The 16,889-nt window shown below is 38.6% G+C and overlaps 1 protein-coding gene across 2 annotated transcripts in view; it reads right to left on the bottom strand.

The window, feature by feature from the left end:
• GRID2 (glutamate ionotropic receptor delta type subunit 2) overlaps positions 1-16,889 on the bottom strand; it is a 743,870-nt gene that overhangs the window by 155,912 nt on the left and 571,069 nt on the right. For both annotated transcript variants that reach the window (XM_050895938.1, XM_050895939.1), the window contains one exon: positions 4,530-4,631. In XM_050895938.1, the coding sequence (XP_050751895.1) occupies positions 4,530-4,631 (102 nt within the window). The remainder of the gene's footprint in view (positions 1-4,529; positions 4,632-16,889) is intronic.

Genomic DNA, 16,889 nt, shown 5'->3' with positions numbered 1-16,889 from the left:
CTTCATCCTGCCTGCATTTTCAGAACCATCCAGATATGAAAATACATGTCTCTTGTTTGGGAACTGTCTCGTATTTTCATGTCAAGTCACAAATATATTTTGCATCATTAGGAAGTTATACCTTATGCACTTTCAGAAAAGGCTCTGTACTTTTCAATCAAGGTGTTAATTCTTTAAAACAGGGAATTTCAAACTTTTTCCTTTTTCAAACAACAGGGGCTTTTCTAGAAACATGATTTTTGCGAATACCTGCTGGCCTATTCATTGTCAAACAGGCCAAATCTCATTCCATTTCTGATGGCTTAACATTCATATGAATAATTCATTAATTGCCACTGCTACTAAAACGATATTATGAGAATATCTGCTGTATTCTAGCTCCCTTTCAATAAAACTGAGCAGCTGAAAAAGAGGAGGATAAACTGAAATAGCCAAAATGGATATCTAGCTAAATTTGTTCTTGGACAATGGTTCATTCAAGACACTCTGAATTTGTTTGGAGTTATTATGCTGATCTTTGATTGAGCTACATTTCAGAAACTCAGAATACATTTCAGAAATTCACCAGCAAGTCACTTCAACTTAAAAGTAACTTGTCAAACACAAAGTTCAAACTTCGGCTGCATGTGGGGAAGCAGTCCAAGGCAGAGACATCTGATATTTAAGTAAGACAAAATAAACCTTTTCTAGAAGTGTAGAAAGTGTGATACTAATCCAAGTCAGATTAAAATGTTGAATCACATGTACACAAGCATGACTATCGTTCCCCTCAGAATAAAACACAAAGAATTATTTCTTATTCCTATTTATGCAAAGGAGAGAATTCCCATTAACTTCAGAGGAGCCAGGATTCACTGTCAAATAAAACCAGAGATTTCCAATCTAGGGACACACTGTATTCTGTCATATTCACAAAGAGGTTTTGGGTTGGAGCTGCAGATATGTAGCCCATTATTATTAAATTTATCTAGGGAAAGGAATTAGTAGATGGATGCAGATGATGGGAATTGTTCAGCACTCGCTTTTTGAAGGACTGCTTTGGGGAAATTAGTCGCAATCATTTATCATTTTCAGACTGCAGAATGTTTCATTTCATAATAAGTATAATGCAGTATAGCGCAGGTGTTGCAATTTGCTATCCTCTCAAATTCTACTGCAATTTTTAGAACGAGTCCTTTTCAACCTGAAGGCATAACAAAATTAAATTGGAAGAGGAGAAGGGTTGCTATCTAGAAAGACATGAGAGATTTGAAGCGTTAACAGAACAAATTAACGAATTAATGTTAACTTCTCAAATCTCAGTGCAAAAAGAAACCTATTCATATTCAAAGGTATTATTATTTAATTTTAACATAAGCCCTCTTGTTTCCTTGGATCAAGACCATACCATTAGAAACTGGCAGAATTAATAACAATAACTAGTCATTCATAGTCAATAATAGATTCTTTACTTTTAACAAAAATGTATTGACTTAATTGAAGAACTCGGAGAAAGATGGGAAAGGAAGTATGACAAACATCATTGCTAAAATAAAGTTGATGGGTGAAATCCTTCCTGCACTCACATCAAAGGCAAGAATCATACATTTTCATCACACAAGTTAAATATAAATCTCCAGTTTTGTCCTATCCAGCAGATATAAAACCAAATGAACACTGCACTTCCACATACTACTATGGCCTCGATTTACCTGAAAGAGTTCTGTTGATTTGTCCAAACTTTAACGTGAAATTTTTATTCTATTTCACAAAATTAATGGCCTTAACAGCAAATTTCCTGTGATAAGAGCTGTAAAACGAATAGGGCTTAACGAAATTCTGGTCAGTGTCTTTGTTGACCAAGTTTTTCTAAGAACAAGTTTTTCTAAATTGAATAACAACAAATAGAGAGACTAAAAGTCTAATTTTAAAATGAGAGAAAACAAGTATTAATACTTCTTTTTTAATAGCTTTGCTTCATTTCCAGTGTTATGGCATCCCAGCTAAGACTCCACTCAAATTCAAATATTATATCTATTTATTAATTCTATTCCGGTAAAAATAACATAAATGCACCATTGTAATAAGCTATGTGAATAAAGATGGGAACCAAGCTATAATTAGCAACAAGTAAAGGCCTTATAAATTTATCCTATAGCAACAAGTATGTTTGAAGTAATGATATGCTAATGACAGCTATTTAGAAGCCAGCATATCCTCATGAATAACCCTTACTTATGCATAGTAAGAACGGTAAGAGAAACTGCTAGAGGGTAAGCACCCTAAATAATGCTCTGTCACCCACAGGGGTGGCAGTAACATCTGTGGATATCCAAAGATTAGAAGAGGTTAGAAATAATTAGCACTTTGCAGTTCTGGCATCTGCACTGTCCACTTCAGGCTTTTGGTTAGTAGCTTGATTTTCTGTCAGTGTCTGTCTGCCTGCCTGCCTGCCTGCCTGCCTCTCTCTCAGCCATTAGAGTTTGTGGATGAGGGAGAAATGGTATTTTATCTTCCTGATTTCTGGCATTTAGGGGAAAGTACCATCAGTCAAGGGAACTGCTAGTGAAAAATATTGGTTCTGGCTCATGAGTTTAAATAAGTATTTGCTTCCTCCCTTTATTCACGCAGTTTACAAAATCCTTGCCTCTCATTTTTGCTGAGTAAAATCAAACGAACCTCGATTTGTAGTGTGGCTCACAGTTGATTTTGTGTAGATTGCACTGACCAGCCATGCAAAGCTCTACAATTTTAAGAGAACAAAGGAAGTTTTATGCTATGAAGCCAATATGAATCATTTGCATCTTCCCCATATATTGCCTTCAGTGCATTCTACATAAAATGAGAGTCAGTTAGCAAAATGATAAGTTAGTAGATTTTAACAAAGCACAATTCAAACTAATCGTGTTTTTCACTAGTTGTGCATGGAAGCTGTCACCACTTGTGCTTTAAAACAGTCAACAAAACCAAATGGCTTTTGTGTGCTCACGTGAGGCCGTGCATGAGGACTGCAATGACAAGACTGAACTGCCATGTGTTGTGTGCTGAACTTTAAATGTCTGCCTTCTGTTTTTATTATTAATATAGAATCCTATCAGCATAACTAATGACTTTTTTGTATTTTTGCAAGTTGCTAAATATTCATGCTATAATGACTTGAAAGAAGAATGCTTTCTGGCAAGCTAACTAAAATAACTGGGGATGAAATCAGAGGAATAGACTGGGGAGAGAGGGAAGAAAAAGAAATATGAAAAAAAGTCCAAGACACTAATTTAAATTTATTTTGCTAGACAACATCCACAGATCATTTTTGTCAACAGAAAATTATACTGAATCAATTAACATGAGTATCAGGCAAAACAAAAAGACCAGCCACTGCCACCATGATGCTATTTTGATGAACATGCAATTGAAGTATAAAAAACCCACCCTACTGCTTTGTCTTTTTCTGTGCATTCATCCTTCTTATTTGGTTGGGGTTTTGTTTTGTAGATATTATCACGGGAAGTTCTCTAGTGTACTAAGAGCTGGAACAGACTGGACACCCTGTCAGATAATAGCTTTTAAAGACCCATAAAACAATTGGAGGGGTACAAAACTGCTCTGTCTGTGGCACTGAGATGCTCTGGTAATTTCACTTTCCGCCCCTGACTGAGCCTTTTCCTTCATCACGCAAAGTCAGCAATGCAAACCGTGGAAACCACTCTTGCCTTGTTCTTTATAAGCAAACGGCAGGCCCTCAAACAGCGAACTGGTAATGAAAAACACAAGTAGGTAGTAGAGAGAGGGAAGTAGCTCAATATAACCTTTACAGTTCTGCAGCCCTGGGTCAACTTTGTGTTTGGGCATTGGTCCAAAGAGGCCTATAAGTCTCATATTCATTTCTTTTTCTTTATTTCTTTCTTTTTTTCCGCTCTAACAACTTCTGCTTAAGCAGCCAAAGTTTATGACAGGGAATACACTGGCCTCACATCACAGAATACCTTCCTATTCTGGTAGACATTGTCTGTTCAGCTTTAAACCAACAACTTTGCTGCAGCTGCTTAATGCAAGGTGTTCACACAGGGGTAGAACCTGGCTGAAGAAGAGTGAGGAGCGGACAGTAGATGTTTTACTGAACTAATGTTACGCATCCTAGGCTGACCTTGAATATTTTCCGAGTGTGGCAGTTTGTGTCAGATTGCACTCAATTTGGCAAGGTAATTGGAAGGCAGGTACATCTCATGAATCATTTAGAGTTTCAGCTAGGTAACTTTAGCTAACAGGGCACTTGAAGTTGCCCTTTATCAGTTCTTATGGTTGTGTTATCTAATTTAGTATGTGTCTGTGGAAGAAATGGATTTTAATGTGTTTGATTCACTCTGAAATGAACTGTACTGATAAATAATTTTATTTTGTGGAAATTGCTCCATTGCTCTGGTATTGACAAGCTGAAATCAGACATTCGAACACCGACTAAGTTCTTGGTAAAATGGTGTACTTAATAGAAAGATGAGGCAAGAGGAAGAAAATACATTTCTGCTAGTGCAAAAGGATGAGGATCTGCTTACCAGCACAGTCACCACACGCAGAACCACTCCTCGCATGTTATTCTCCAGCTTTCTGTCTGTTAGTGACCCATTCAGACCAGTGATGGGATTCCAACAGCCAAGCTGAAAGAGAAAACAGAAATCATTTTCTCATTACCCATAAAACTTTGCCAGACATTCCTCTTAGCTGGCTTTAAGCAGGAATGTACGAAATAAACAGAACACCTTCTGGAATCAATGGGATGGAAAGTCAGGGAAGGGCTTGAGCACAGATTCATCTTTAAATTGCAAAGGAAGCAATTAGGGATATCAGTTTGTGTTTTAAATACCAGTGTGCAACGGATGACAGCATCCAGGGTTTGGGGGTACATGTATTGCTTTAGAAGAGCTCAGGGAGGACTTCTGTATTAATGAAAAACTTTTAAAAAGTAGTGTGGCTATAACAATATTTCTACCTTACTTTCAGTAATACACTAATTGGAGAAATAATAGCTACCATAATTTTAGCATGCTGTGTGCTCCAGCCCATCTTTCTTAGCAGAACTCTGATGAAAGAAATTACACTAGTTTTAATTAAAGCTTATACTACTCATTGATAATGAAACAGCAGTGATTTTTAGCCAGGTTAAAAATCATATTTAAAGATGACTGAGGAAAAGACCATTGGATAGGTGCATCACAGTATTGAGAAAGGACTGCAACAGATAATGCAGAAAAAGGAATTCAGCTACGAGATGCTTTGCATTGGTGCTATCGTATTTCTCGGGCTTCTATAGGCAGAAGCTTTTTCTCAGGGACCTCTCTAGGACTAACTGTCTTTCAATCTGAATTTAGTAGATACTGACCTGTAATTTAGCTTCTCTGAAAATATAATTTGCCTACGTTTTTACATGATGGTAGATGCTTACCTTGGGTACAGAGAAACAGGCCAACCAACCGCTTATCCCTTAGCACCACATACAAACATTACTGGTTTCATTTTTTTAATTCATTACCACATTCATCTGGCCTCTACAATTACCAGTGTTAAATCCAAAACCCAACAGAAGGACAATGACTGACTTCAGAGGACTTTGGAGCAGAGTCTCAATTATGGCATGTAAACTAATTGCCTATGTAAACCTGTTATACGGTCAAAGAGGTAGGCACCTGCAGGTACCAGTTCTTGCTCTGAACTGCCTTCTCCATGGACTGTGCATGAAATCTATGGAGGGATGCTCATCATCTGACGCGGGTAGCTAACTTAAGCCTCTAAACCCAGGTGGTTTTCATGTCCCTATTTAAAGGCACAAAAAGGTCTTGCTCTGACAAAACCAAGATTAACATCAGTAGGTTACTGCTGGGCCCAGTGGCCTCTACTAAGACTAGTCTCTCAGAGAATTCAACCCTATAATCTGTGAGAAATATCAACTGTAAACCATCCAAAACATTACTGTACTTTAACACACAGTCACAGAAATGGCAGGGTGCCTGAACCAGCTCAAGGGGTCTGTGAAAGAAGGGGAGTGAGTACCTTTGCTGACCGTGATTGAACACAAATTTTCAGAAAGTGTTATTTTCAGTCCTTCATGGGAAAAGCCTTTGTATATGTGTTTCATAGATCTTTCAAAGTGAGACCAGAAACAAGGAACAAACTCCAAGTACACACATTTAACAATTTAAGAAGTGGACCATTTGAAATATTTGTTTTCTTCATTACACCCACTAGCCTATTTTAGAGCAACTTCCAAATAATTTAATTTCAATTTATTCATATAAATTCTTTGAAGATGCCTCCTTAAGAAATGGGTGCCTCAAAAAGTAAAAAAACCAAACCTTTCCGTGAAGATACAGAGGTTAGGTTTGACTCGATGATCTTAAAGGTCTTTTCCAACCTAAATGATTCTATGTTTCCCAACAGGAGATGGCCGTAAAACAATGTAGTCATTTCTCTCTGCCATTTTCAGAAGTACTCAGAGCTGTCCTAATTCTTGCCACTTTGAAGTTAAGGTTATACTATTGTCAGGGAGTGAGCAAGGATAATGCTGACCATACTTTTAATCTCAAGTAATAACTAAATGAAGGATCTACTGCATTCAGAAATCCAGCGGAAATCATTGGAAGTAGCAATAGGATATGAGGAGGGACTAAAGTATAAGGCATCATATTCATCTCTTGCAATTACTCATCTTTCCAATAGCTATTTGTAAGTAAAAGCACACACTATCACTGCTTTGTTTCCTCACTTCATGTTCACATCTGATCACAAAGACCAACAACAGATTATAGTAGCCATTTCTTCTTCTTCTATACATCCACAGTGTGTCTAGCTGTTCACAGCAGTATGGATGGACTGCTGACATGTTCCAGGTCCTCGTCACTCCTCTGGCAAAGCCCTCCAACACTTTGAGCTGAATAACCTAATTGCTGAAGTGTGTTACCTGTAATAATGCAGTGAAATGTAGTGAATGTATTTGAAGTGTGTGCACTGTACACCGTATGTGATAAACCACTGCCATCCTATAAAGCAAAGCATTTGATAGTCTACATTTTCTGTATTCAAAATATTGAAAATGGCACTAAGTTCAGAACAAAAGTGCATTAAATTAATTTGGCGATTGTCGTTCTTAGTCACACAGAGAAACTAATTAGAACTTAGATCCAATTAGCATATCCAAATGTGCTGGAAGTATAATTACCGCAGAAACTGTACCGCTTTTGCCAGATTTAAAACCCTAGGAAGTTACTGAAGAGCCTTTGTATCCTTTTGAGGTTAAAGTCCATTTTTAATTACGTACATTAATGTGTACATATTTATATAATTAACTTTTTAGCCCGACCCATTCTACCTTTTTAATGAAAAAAACCCCAACATAACTGATTCCTGGAAATTTAGCATAGCACTCATTTTCCTTTAAAAAGGCACATTTTGTTTTCAATTATTGTGCATTTAATTTTTAATTCCATTGTTCCTTTATGCAGCACAGTCATGGCGAAGACAAATGTGCAGTGCCTTGCCAATAAAGTTAAAATTGATTTTGAGTGGGAGCTGCTTACTGTTATTAGGTGAAAACAAATCAACATTTATTGATGACAATTTGAGCTTGTCATTGCAGCAAGGAGCAAATGTAACTATTGCTGAAACAGCAAGATGGGTGTGGTATGAAGCTACCTCTTCAGCTCTACCTCTCGCTTAACCGCTTCTGCAAAATATTTGTTGCTTCTGCATTTAATTCCTTTTTCTTTTGTTCTGTCTCTGATAGTTGAAATGAGAGAATAGATCAGGCAATAACAGAATCTCACATTAATTCTGATTGATTTGTGTAGAACAATATGGGTGATGGGAACTCTCTATTGAGCACAGTACTTGTCATCTTCATACCATATGAATTTTGTCATTTATAGTGCTTTGTACTTCAGTTGCAGTTTCTTTTATTTATTCTTATGACAGCATTCACTCTGCTACATTCAGATATAAAATGATGGAGATGGAAAAGTTGTCAATGTTCTGCTTCCTTTGATATCCAATTTACAATCTCTTTCTGATCATCCCACCTCCCAGCTTGTTATCCCCTCTATCATCATTATTAGAATGGATTTTGCTCTCTTGTTTTGCTGGCAGAGCCAAAAATTGACCTCCCTTCTTCATTAGAAATTTTTGCCTATATGAACTATGCATTATGGAAGGTCTGTAATTTGTATATCGATATTAAAATAGGCAAAATCTGTTTTAGGTATATCTGCAATTTCCAGACACTGATTTATAAAGAACTTGGAACACTAAAATCTATAATGTCTTTATGACAGAGCTTACAGACAGATTTTCTCCCCTACCTCCTATGAAATCAGTGAACTCTGCTGAATACCAGTGAACTCTGCTGAATACCTGAGAGCTTTCACTTTTTTTCTGGCAGAGTAAAATGCAGATTAAAACTGTGTCAATTAATCGTGAAAAATACATTGGCCTGGTATGATCACAGTTGAGGACAATCACAGAAGATAAGTAAAACCAGAATACTGATACAAATGCATTACTTAAGTGCTTGTCACTACAGGAGAGTGTAGAGTGTTCTGTTACTTCAATTAATACAGAAAATATACAGGAACTGGTTCATCCGGCACTGCAATGCAACCACCTCTGAACTCAGACTGCATCACAGCAAAACTACAAAACAGTCAAGAGCAGAAAACACTCTAGAGAAGCTGCAAGGGAAATCTGAAAGATAAAATATCATTACATCTGCAACTGGAATTGATCAGGACACCAGGATTACTATCACTCCTCTTTCCTTTATTTTCCTGGCATTTAAAGGAAAAAAAAAAAAAGAAAAAAGAACAAGATCTTGGTTTTACTACAGACAGCCTGACAAAACATTACCAGTGGAAATGCCCACCACAGAGCACTGTTGAGGAACCACTCCATTAGCAGCTCATAAGAGAGCCGGTCACCCACAGAAATACCAGCCCCCTTGCCTGCAGTACCCATATGTCCTTCAGAAACTCCCTCCTCAATTTTCACGCAGGTCCAATCTGCTTTAGGAACTGACTTTTTCCAAGATATGACTTCAACAGAAGAAATGTGTGTTAATAATGCCCTTTTCCATTCCAAACCATATGTCGTGGTTTAACCCCAGTCAGCAACTCAGCACCATGCAGCCGTTTCCCCCTCCCCCCTCCCAGTGGGGTGAGGAGGAGGAAAGCAAAGGAAAAAAAAGTAAAACTCATGGGTTGAGATAAGAACAGTTTAATAACTCAAGTGAAATATAATACTAACAATAGTAATAATGAAATATAATAATAATAGTAATGAAAAGGAATACAAAAAAAAGGAAGGGGGGGGAGGAAAAAAAACAGTGATGCACAATGCAATTGCTCACCACCCGCTGACCGATGCCCAGTTAGTTCCCAAGCCGCGATCCGCGCCTCCTGGCCAACTCCCCCCTGTTTATATACTGGGCATGACGTTCCATGGTATGGAATACCCCTTTGGCTAGTTCAGGTCAGCTGCCCCGGCTCTGCTCCCTCGCAGCTTCTTGCACACCTGCTTGCTGGCAGGGCATGGGAAACTGAAAAGTCCTTGGCTTAAGATAAGCGCTACTTAGCAACAACTAAAACATCAGTGTGTTATCAACATCATTCTCACACTAAATCCAAAAGACAGCACTGTACCAGCTACTAAAAAGAAAGTTAACTCTGTCCCAGCCGAAACCAGGACACCATAATAAATTTACATGACTGGAAAAGACATCATGAAGCTGTCATGAAACAGCACTCAGCTAGGAGATTCTAACTCCCAGGTGTTCTGGGAAGACTCAAAATGGGAAACACAACAAAAAAAAAAGAAGAAAAAGGGTGGTTTTTGTGATATGTGGATTCAGCGTTTACAAAATTTACTAGGACACCAGTTTAGGCAAAATTCAAGCAGGACAACATAGAAATAGTTTTGCACAAAGTATTGCTGATACCTCTTGTCAGCTGTTGTTTAATATGTCCAACAGCAACTGGGAAATCAGAGCCTAAATCCTATAGATGAAAGACTATGTCTCACAGAAGAAACACAAGAAAAGATATGTTTCGGTTGTCCTTCTGATACTGTCAGGTATGTAAAATTTAGTCAGACACTCTGTCACCTGGTTAGAGTCCTTTCAGTTCAGCTCCCTAGCCAGCACCCAATAGTTGGTCAATCAAATGTGCAAAAAGTCTGATGGCCCCGGGTTAACCAAGGGCCTTCGTACTCCTGGGCTTGATTAAAGAGACAAGGATCAGTTTTGTTCTTCACAGCAATTTCCTAATATGATTGGTTAGCAGGAAAGCTTTCTGTGTTTAACGTCTCCCTTCACTGGAGCTTAGGTAATAGTCAGCAAATAATAAGTTGTTAAAATCAATAGAAAATACTGTGTTCAACAAATTGGATAATGTATAGCAGCACTTGTTTCTCCTACATTCTGTGTGGTGAAACCTATATAGTTCTGTGCATTCAGTTAATTATTTTGTACAGTATGTTTTATTGCTTTAATTTGTCTCTGGACTAGAAGGAATGACCTGCCCCTAGACTCGCTCTGTTATTTTCAAGTTCTGTTAGGAGAATGTGAATACCTAAGTTTAGTTTTATATCCAGTGGCTTAAGGATTATAATTGCAGCAGTCAAGGTGGTCTATTTGTTTTATTAACTGATCATAGACACAAGTGCAAGTGACCTAACTAAGAATTTCTTTCCTCAAAGCCAAAGCACATGGCAGAATAACGCTGCACACAGTTAATAAAATGTTTTGCTTTGGGGACTGCCCAAATTTCCTTTTCTTATTGAATTGAAATAAAGAAGCTAATGGGAAGTTACCTGCTGGTAACCTGCTGTTTGTTTGCCTACCAGCTCTTGACTCAATATTTTCTCAAGGACTCATGCACCCAGACCGGTGCCAGAAGTTATAATTGGAGGTTTTAGATCACTGAAAAATGTTGAATATATGGGGAAAAAAGCATAGAGTGCACAGCTGTTCTCACACTGCGTGCTCCACTCATGAAGCTCATGCTTAGTGCTTAGGCCAAGCTTCCAGAGGAACTCTAATAGTATGATTTTTGGAAAGTATAGTAAATCACCACATCTCAAATATAATGAACCATCTCCCCAAGCCAGTGGTGTCATTCTAATGGTCCCTCACTTTTTCCCCCCTTCATCTCTAGCTTACTTTCTCTATTACTACTTTCCCTTTCATTTGAAATTTGGTGGTTTTAATCTATCATTTCCCACTTCTAAGTGTCTTATCTTTGGAAAACACCCTTTTTTCCTTCTCTAGCCCTCTCTGTGAATTCAGTACTCCCAGCAGTTCCCTAACCTGTGGTTATCTTGCTCTTTCCTATATTGCAATACCTCTTGCCATTTCTCTGTGTACTTTCAGCATACTTTCTTTCCTCTTTGCTTTTCTTCCCCTTGATCTTCCCTGCTGTTCCCTGTGCGTTTTTCCTGTCTTGCTCTTTTTGTTTAGGGTTTGGGTTGGTAAAGGGACATCGCTTTTCACTTCATCCAGCTTTGACTCATCTTTCAAATCGCTTTGGGTCCTTTCTTCTTTCTCTTTAGCCCTTGGATCTCCTTTTCTCTCAGGCAGTCCTCTCAGGAAACTTCCCCTCAAGTCCTCCCTCTCCTCTTATGTTATGAAGGAGATGGGACTTAACAAAATACATTACTGTATAGCCCTGCTTCTCTTGCTTTCACCTTTCATATTTTTTCACTCCCGTCCCCTGAAATCCTTACACAACTCTGAAGAAAAAGACCCAAACAAGGATATTAATGAGCCAGACGGTGATCTCTTTCCCATTGCCTCCATATTTCAATTGAAGTCAAATACTCAGAAAAGCCTGTTCTTTGACCCAATACAGACGTCACCCCTCTGCCATTTGGCGACTTCACTGCAGATCGCTGTGCAGGAAGAGCTCCCCTGGAAATCCCGGCGGTGCTCAGGGATTGCGTGGCAGCAAGCATTCACAGGGAAAGTATCCGTCCTTCTTCATTCGTCCTGTACCACAATGCAGAGCACAGGGAAAGCACATGCATGCAGGCTACTGGCATGTTCTGGCATTGCTTGAATGCCAAAATGACCTTTGTGAGGAGGCAGGTTTTGTTCTCCTTTTGCTGAAAATTGAGGTAAGAGTGTAACAGCTGACAACAGCATGTTGCTGGTGGCTGGGGTTTTTGGTCAACACCTATAAAGAGGCCAGTAACCACCCAAGATTAGTAACACACTTGCCATTCAGACTTTATGATTCGACCTGACTTGGCCATATATCACCCAGAATACACCGTGAACAACAGGAAGTTGGGAAGGGAAAAAAAAAGCTTCAATGAAGACAGATATTAGTCATTAAGTCTAACGTCTACTTTTATATGATTTTTTAACAGTATATTTTACTGTCTAGAGTCCATGTTATAACCTTGTTATGGTTTATCAGGTGATGTAAATAAACTAACTTAAAATGAATAAATAGACTCTTCCTCCACCAAAAAAAGAGAAAGTAATAATCTTTCCCCAAAACACACATACATATACTTTCTGTTCTCTTCAGGAGGCAAACTCTCCTTTAGACTATCAAAGTTCTTCATACTGCCAGAGTAAAACTCATGAATATCACTTTCATTTTACACTGAAAGCTTGCTCACTGATGTCTGAATTATTCCAGGGAAATTGATAATACCAGGTAAGTTCAGGTTTGTGTGCAGTTTAAGTACAGTCACTTTGATTTTTAATTGCAAATCCTTGTCTCCTCTCTCATTAAGCATATTAAGCATTCAAAAGGATGTCTTTTATCTAAATCATGTAAGGTCTGGAAAAAAAAAAATTAAAAATCAGGGTTTATAATTGAACTTGGTCCATCTCTGCTGGGACACCACTGCATCTTTATGAAATCAAAGAGAAAAATATTCAAAGTTACTACTCCAGCTCATATTAGATCACAATATATAAGATTTTTGTATCATAGTAAAACTTTTGATCAAACCTGATCAGTGATAAACAATGAAAAATATTGTTTTCCACTGGGTTGCATGAAGCTCCCTCTCTACAGGTAGCAACAAAACAAGCGCAGCACATTTCAGTTTCTCATCAGTTCCCTGGGAGTATATGAACGTTCTTCAATTGACTCCCAGCTTTCACTTCAGCTTAGTAAGGTGCTTTTTGGGTATTTGATTTTTCAGAAAGGGTTTGACAAAGTGGAATATCAACAAAGACCATTTGCACTGTTGCAGGGCTCAAAAATTCTGGGGGCAGCATTCCAGAAATAAATCAAAATTGTAATAGCAAAACAGAACAAACGCAGCACTGTTTCACTTGGAGAGAATTGGGTTTATGGAGCAGGATTCTGAACAAATCCAGTCCAATAAACCACATAAATGAATCCTTCAGAGTAGAGTAAATTGGCCTATGCTGAACGCCCTGCTTCTGCAGCAGACTGCTGCCAGTGCTGTTACTTGGGTACCTCCAACGCTGCATTGCAGTCAGCTCTGTGAGCAGGCATGCTGAGAAGCACCTTGGCTTTTTTTCTGCAGTGAAAATCTCCCCTTGAATATAATCACAGAATTAGCAGTCCGGGAGTAAGTTCTGGAAGTAAATCCACATGGAGAATTGTGTATTAGCTTCATCACTCTCCAAACTGGGAAGAAATAGAAAGGCTGTTGTCTAGCTCTAGGCCAGGAGCTGCAGTAGTAGAGCAGTAGTACAGACCTGTGCTTGTTTTAAAGGCAGCTGACAAGGAACGCTGTGTTTAGGTACAGGTGGGGCCCAGTGAGGCTACAAAACATCTGGACTAATCTCAATGGAACCTCTTTAGCCCTATTTTTGAAGTTTAAGCAGAATTATCACACCACTGCTCACACAGAAATGCATCAACAAACTCTACATCCGGTTATTTTTTCATATGAAACACAATGTTATGTAGTATACTTTTTTTCAGGTATAACCTATGGGGATCTCCCTTTTTCTTTGGCAGGCTAAAGGATTTTAACTGAAGCAATACTCCACCACTACTTACTCAAAAGTAGATTTATTTATTTAATTAGCTACTGAATGCACCTTGAGCAGTACTGCTGCTCTGGTTTTCCTTATGCATGAAATACAAGAGTTGCATTCACAGGACTTGGGTAAAAGGTGGGAAATATTCATAGGATGCACATACCATGGAAATACATGTTCTGAAAACCTTTGGAAGAGGACACCCTCGTTTTAAAATATATACTTATACTTAGCATGTTTGGCATTGCTACATAATTCTTAACTTCAGCATGAAACACAGAATAAGAAACAGACACTGAAAAACACATCCCTGCCTTACTCAAGGCACTGATGTACTGGCATGGAAACACTGCTTCCAAATCCCAGATAAAAAGTCAGAGAGGCACGTGTGATAAGATACTATTTTTGTCCCAAAGAATGTGGGTCCCTGTCTCCTCAGACACATTCACCCTCTCATCACCAACATGAGAGGCAAAGGAATTGGTATGGAGGTAGTGTGAGAACATGCACCACGGTTCAGTACAGATGATATACATATCTTAAAGCATATTTGTACCTATCTAGAAGCTGTTCAAACTTACACAACATCAAAGTAGCTTACACTCTCTGTTGTTCAGCACAGAAGAATTTGCCAGCTCCTTCTTAAAGGTAGTACAAAGAAAGAAAGATCTGATGAGAGCATCTCCTGTTCATACACGCCAGTGCAACATGCTTCCCAGGCACAGGGGCTATGAAACACCTGCTCACAAAGCATCAACACCACCACCAAAAAAAAAATTAAAAAAAAAAATGCTGATGGAGCATGAGAGATTCACATGAAAGGCCAATTTAACTCATTTCCATTTTATACATGCGTATGTGAAGGCACTCCTGAGAGTGCCTAAAGAATGTAGAGCTTTGGTGAAAAGGGGTAAACCGAAACAAGTTGTTACTTGAATATTGCCTTCAAGTTTCTCACTACAGAGAAGCTAACATGACAGTGCAGCAAGCATAGCACTAGATGATAAACTATTTTCTGTTGATTCTCCAGATTCCTGCGATGCTTAAATGGGAAATACAGAGATTGAAACAATCTTTGGTTACACATAGATCAATACTCTATTCCTAAAATCCAGGATTTATTCTCAGTGTTGGCAGAAAAAAAGAGACTTGCTAAGTCAGATATGTCACAGACTTACTAGCTTGATGCTGGCTAGTAAATCAAAGCAGCATTTTGTCACTGATATGTTAGAAAATATTATTCCAGTATAACCCACACTCACAGGGTGTATGGCTAGAGTGTCATCAGTTTTCAGTGCATTATGGACCAGATATTACAAGTGATTTACTGGATCATATATTTTTGAGAGTTTGGTAGTAAAGAAAAAAAGGTTGTGGGGTGTTTTTTCCACTCCCTCAGCACAGAGCAGCTTTCTTAGGAATCAGAACTGACAGTGAGGAAATAAAAAAATTTAGCACAGTTGTGACCAAGCAGAGTATCAGTACCAAGCAACAGCTGAGAAACAGCAACAGCTTCTTCTGAAGACTGTTTTTGGACCATGAGGCTTGGGGCAGTGGAGAACAGAATTTGAGTGAATTTGAGGAGATGGTCATGGCCAACAACCTGGATTACAAAAGGGAACTTCTTCCCACTAAATGCAACTGCAATGAGAGCAGATGTGTTCACCTAGAGTCCTAAAGATCAGCACGGGGGCCAGGAGCACCGAACACTGGGAAATCTTTGAGGAACTAGGTCATGATCAGTGTCACACCAGGCATCCCTCCCTCCATCGGGTCCAGATAACCCTTTCTAAGATTTTTGCTTCCAGATGATCTAGCCTTAGTTCCAAAGCATGGGCCTTTTTAGCATCAATAAACTGTTACTGAAATTATTTCTGTGCTAGATGCCCTGACAGAACTGCTACACTGATAACCAAATGTTATACTGATAACGATCAAAAGCAATTTCCTTTCTAACTATTAGCACTATGAACTCACCTTCAGCACAGACAATACATTCAGCTTCTTTCCTTTCTATATACCACAGGACATCTGCTACATCATTATGTAGCAGAAAGGCTGCCCCTAAGACAGACCTGTGCTCCTATGGCCTTCTGATGATGCCCTCAATGACACTTCAGAGGCATCATCATCTGACCACCAGGAAAAGCGTAATTCTGATTGCACAGTGGTTTTTGCTGGTGGTGATGCTGTACAGCAATCACAGCTGAGAGTCAGACTGCACAAACCCTGTTTAAAATGTTTATGTTACACTTGTGCACATTACACAACATACATAGTTTAAGGCAAGTTTGGAGCCCACTGTATTTAATACTAATCAGTGCTCCACAGAAGAATATCTAAACCCTAGCAGGATCTGTTAGTAGCTAGTTCAACAGAGCCACATACAGGAATGGACGCTTCTGTATTGGAGAAACAGAGGCATGAGTGAGCATAAATTTCATACGCTGAAGTAAGTGTGGGAAAAAAGGTTGCCTGTTAAAGAAGGGCTCAGATGAGTAGTATAACATTTTGTAAAAAAGTGAAACATTTCTATATGCCTATTATTTACTACTGAAAATTTTAAAAAGCACCACAATAAAATAGCATTACAGAGGCAGGCTATGACTTTCTGATGCATAAAAAACTACTCTGACAATTAGACACAAAGTTTCTAGGAAGTCTTTGAAAAATGCTAACAAGAAAAAAAATCTCTTCTGCTTTACCATCAGCTGGACAAAACTGGAAGGTTAAAGAATTTTGGGAAGGAAAAAGCTGAGTTTTGCCTACCAAGACAAAACATTTTTAGTAGATTGCTCTGGAGAACCTGAATGGCTGACAGTGTGAATGATTTTACAAATTCGTTGCTCCATACAGTGCAAGATTTGCTCTTATTATGGTAAATAAGCTTGTCAGAACAATC

The sequence above is a fragment of the Gymnogyps californianus genome, chromosome 4 (assembly GCF_018139145.2).
Source record: "Gymnogyps californianus isolate 813 chromosome 4, ASM1813914v2, whole genome shotgun sequence".
In the NCBI taxonomy this organism is placed as follows: domain Eukaryota; kingdom Metazoa; phylum Chordata; class Aves; order Accipitriformes; family Cathartidae; genus Gymnogyps; species Gymnogyps californianus.
Note: the sequence above shows the minus strand (reverse complement) of the source record. Positions and strands in the feature narration are given on the sequence as shown.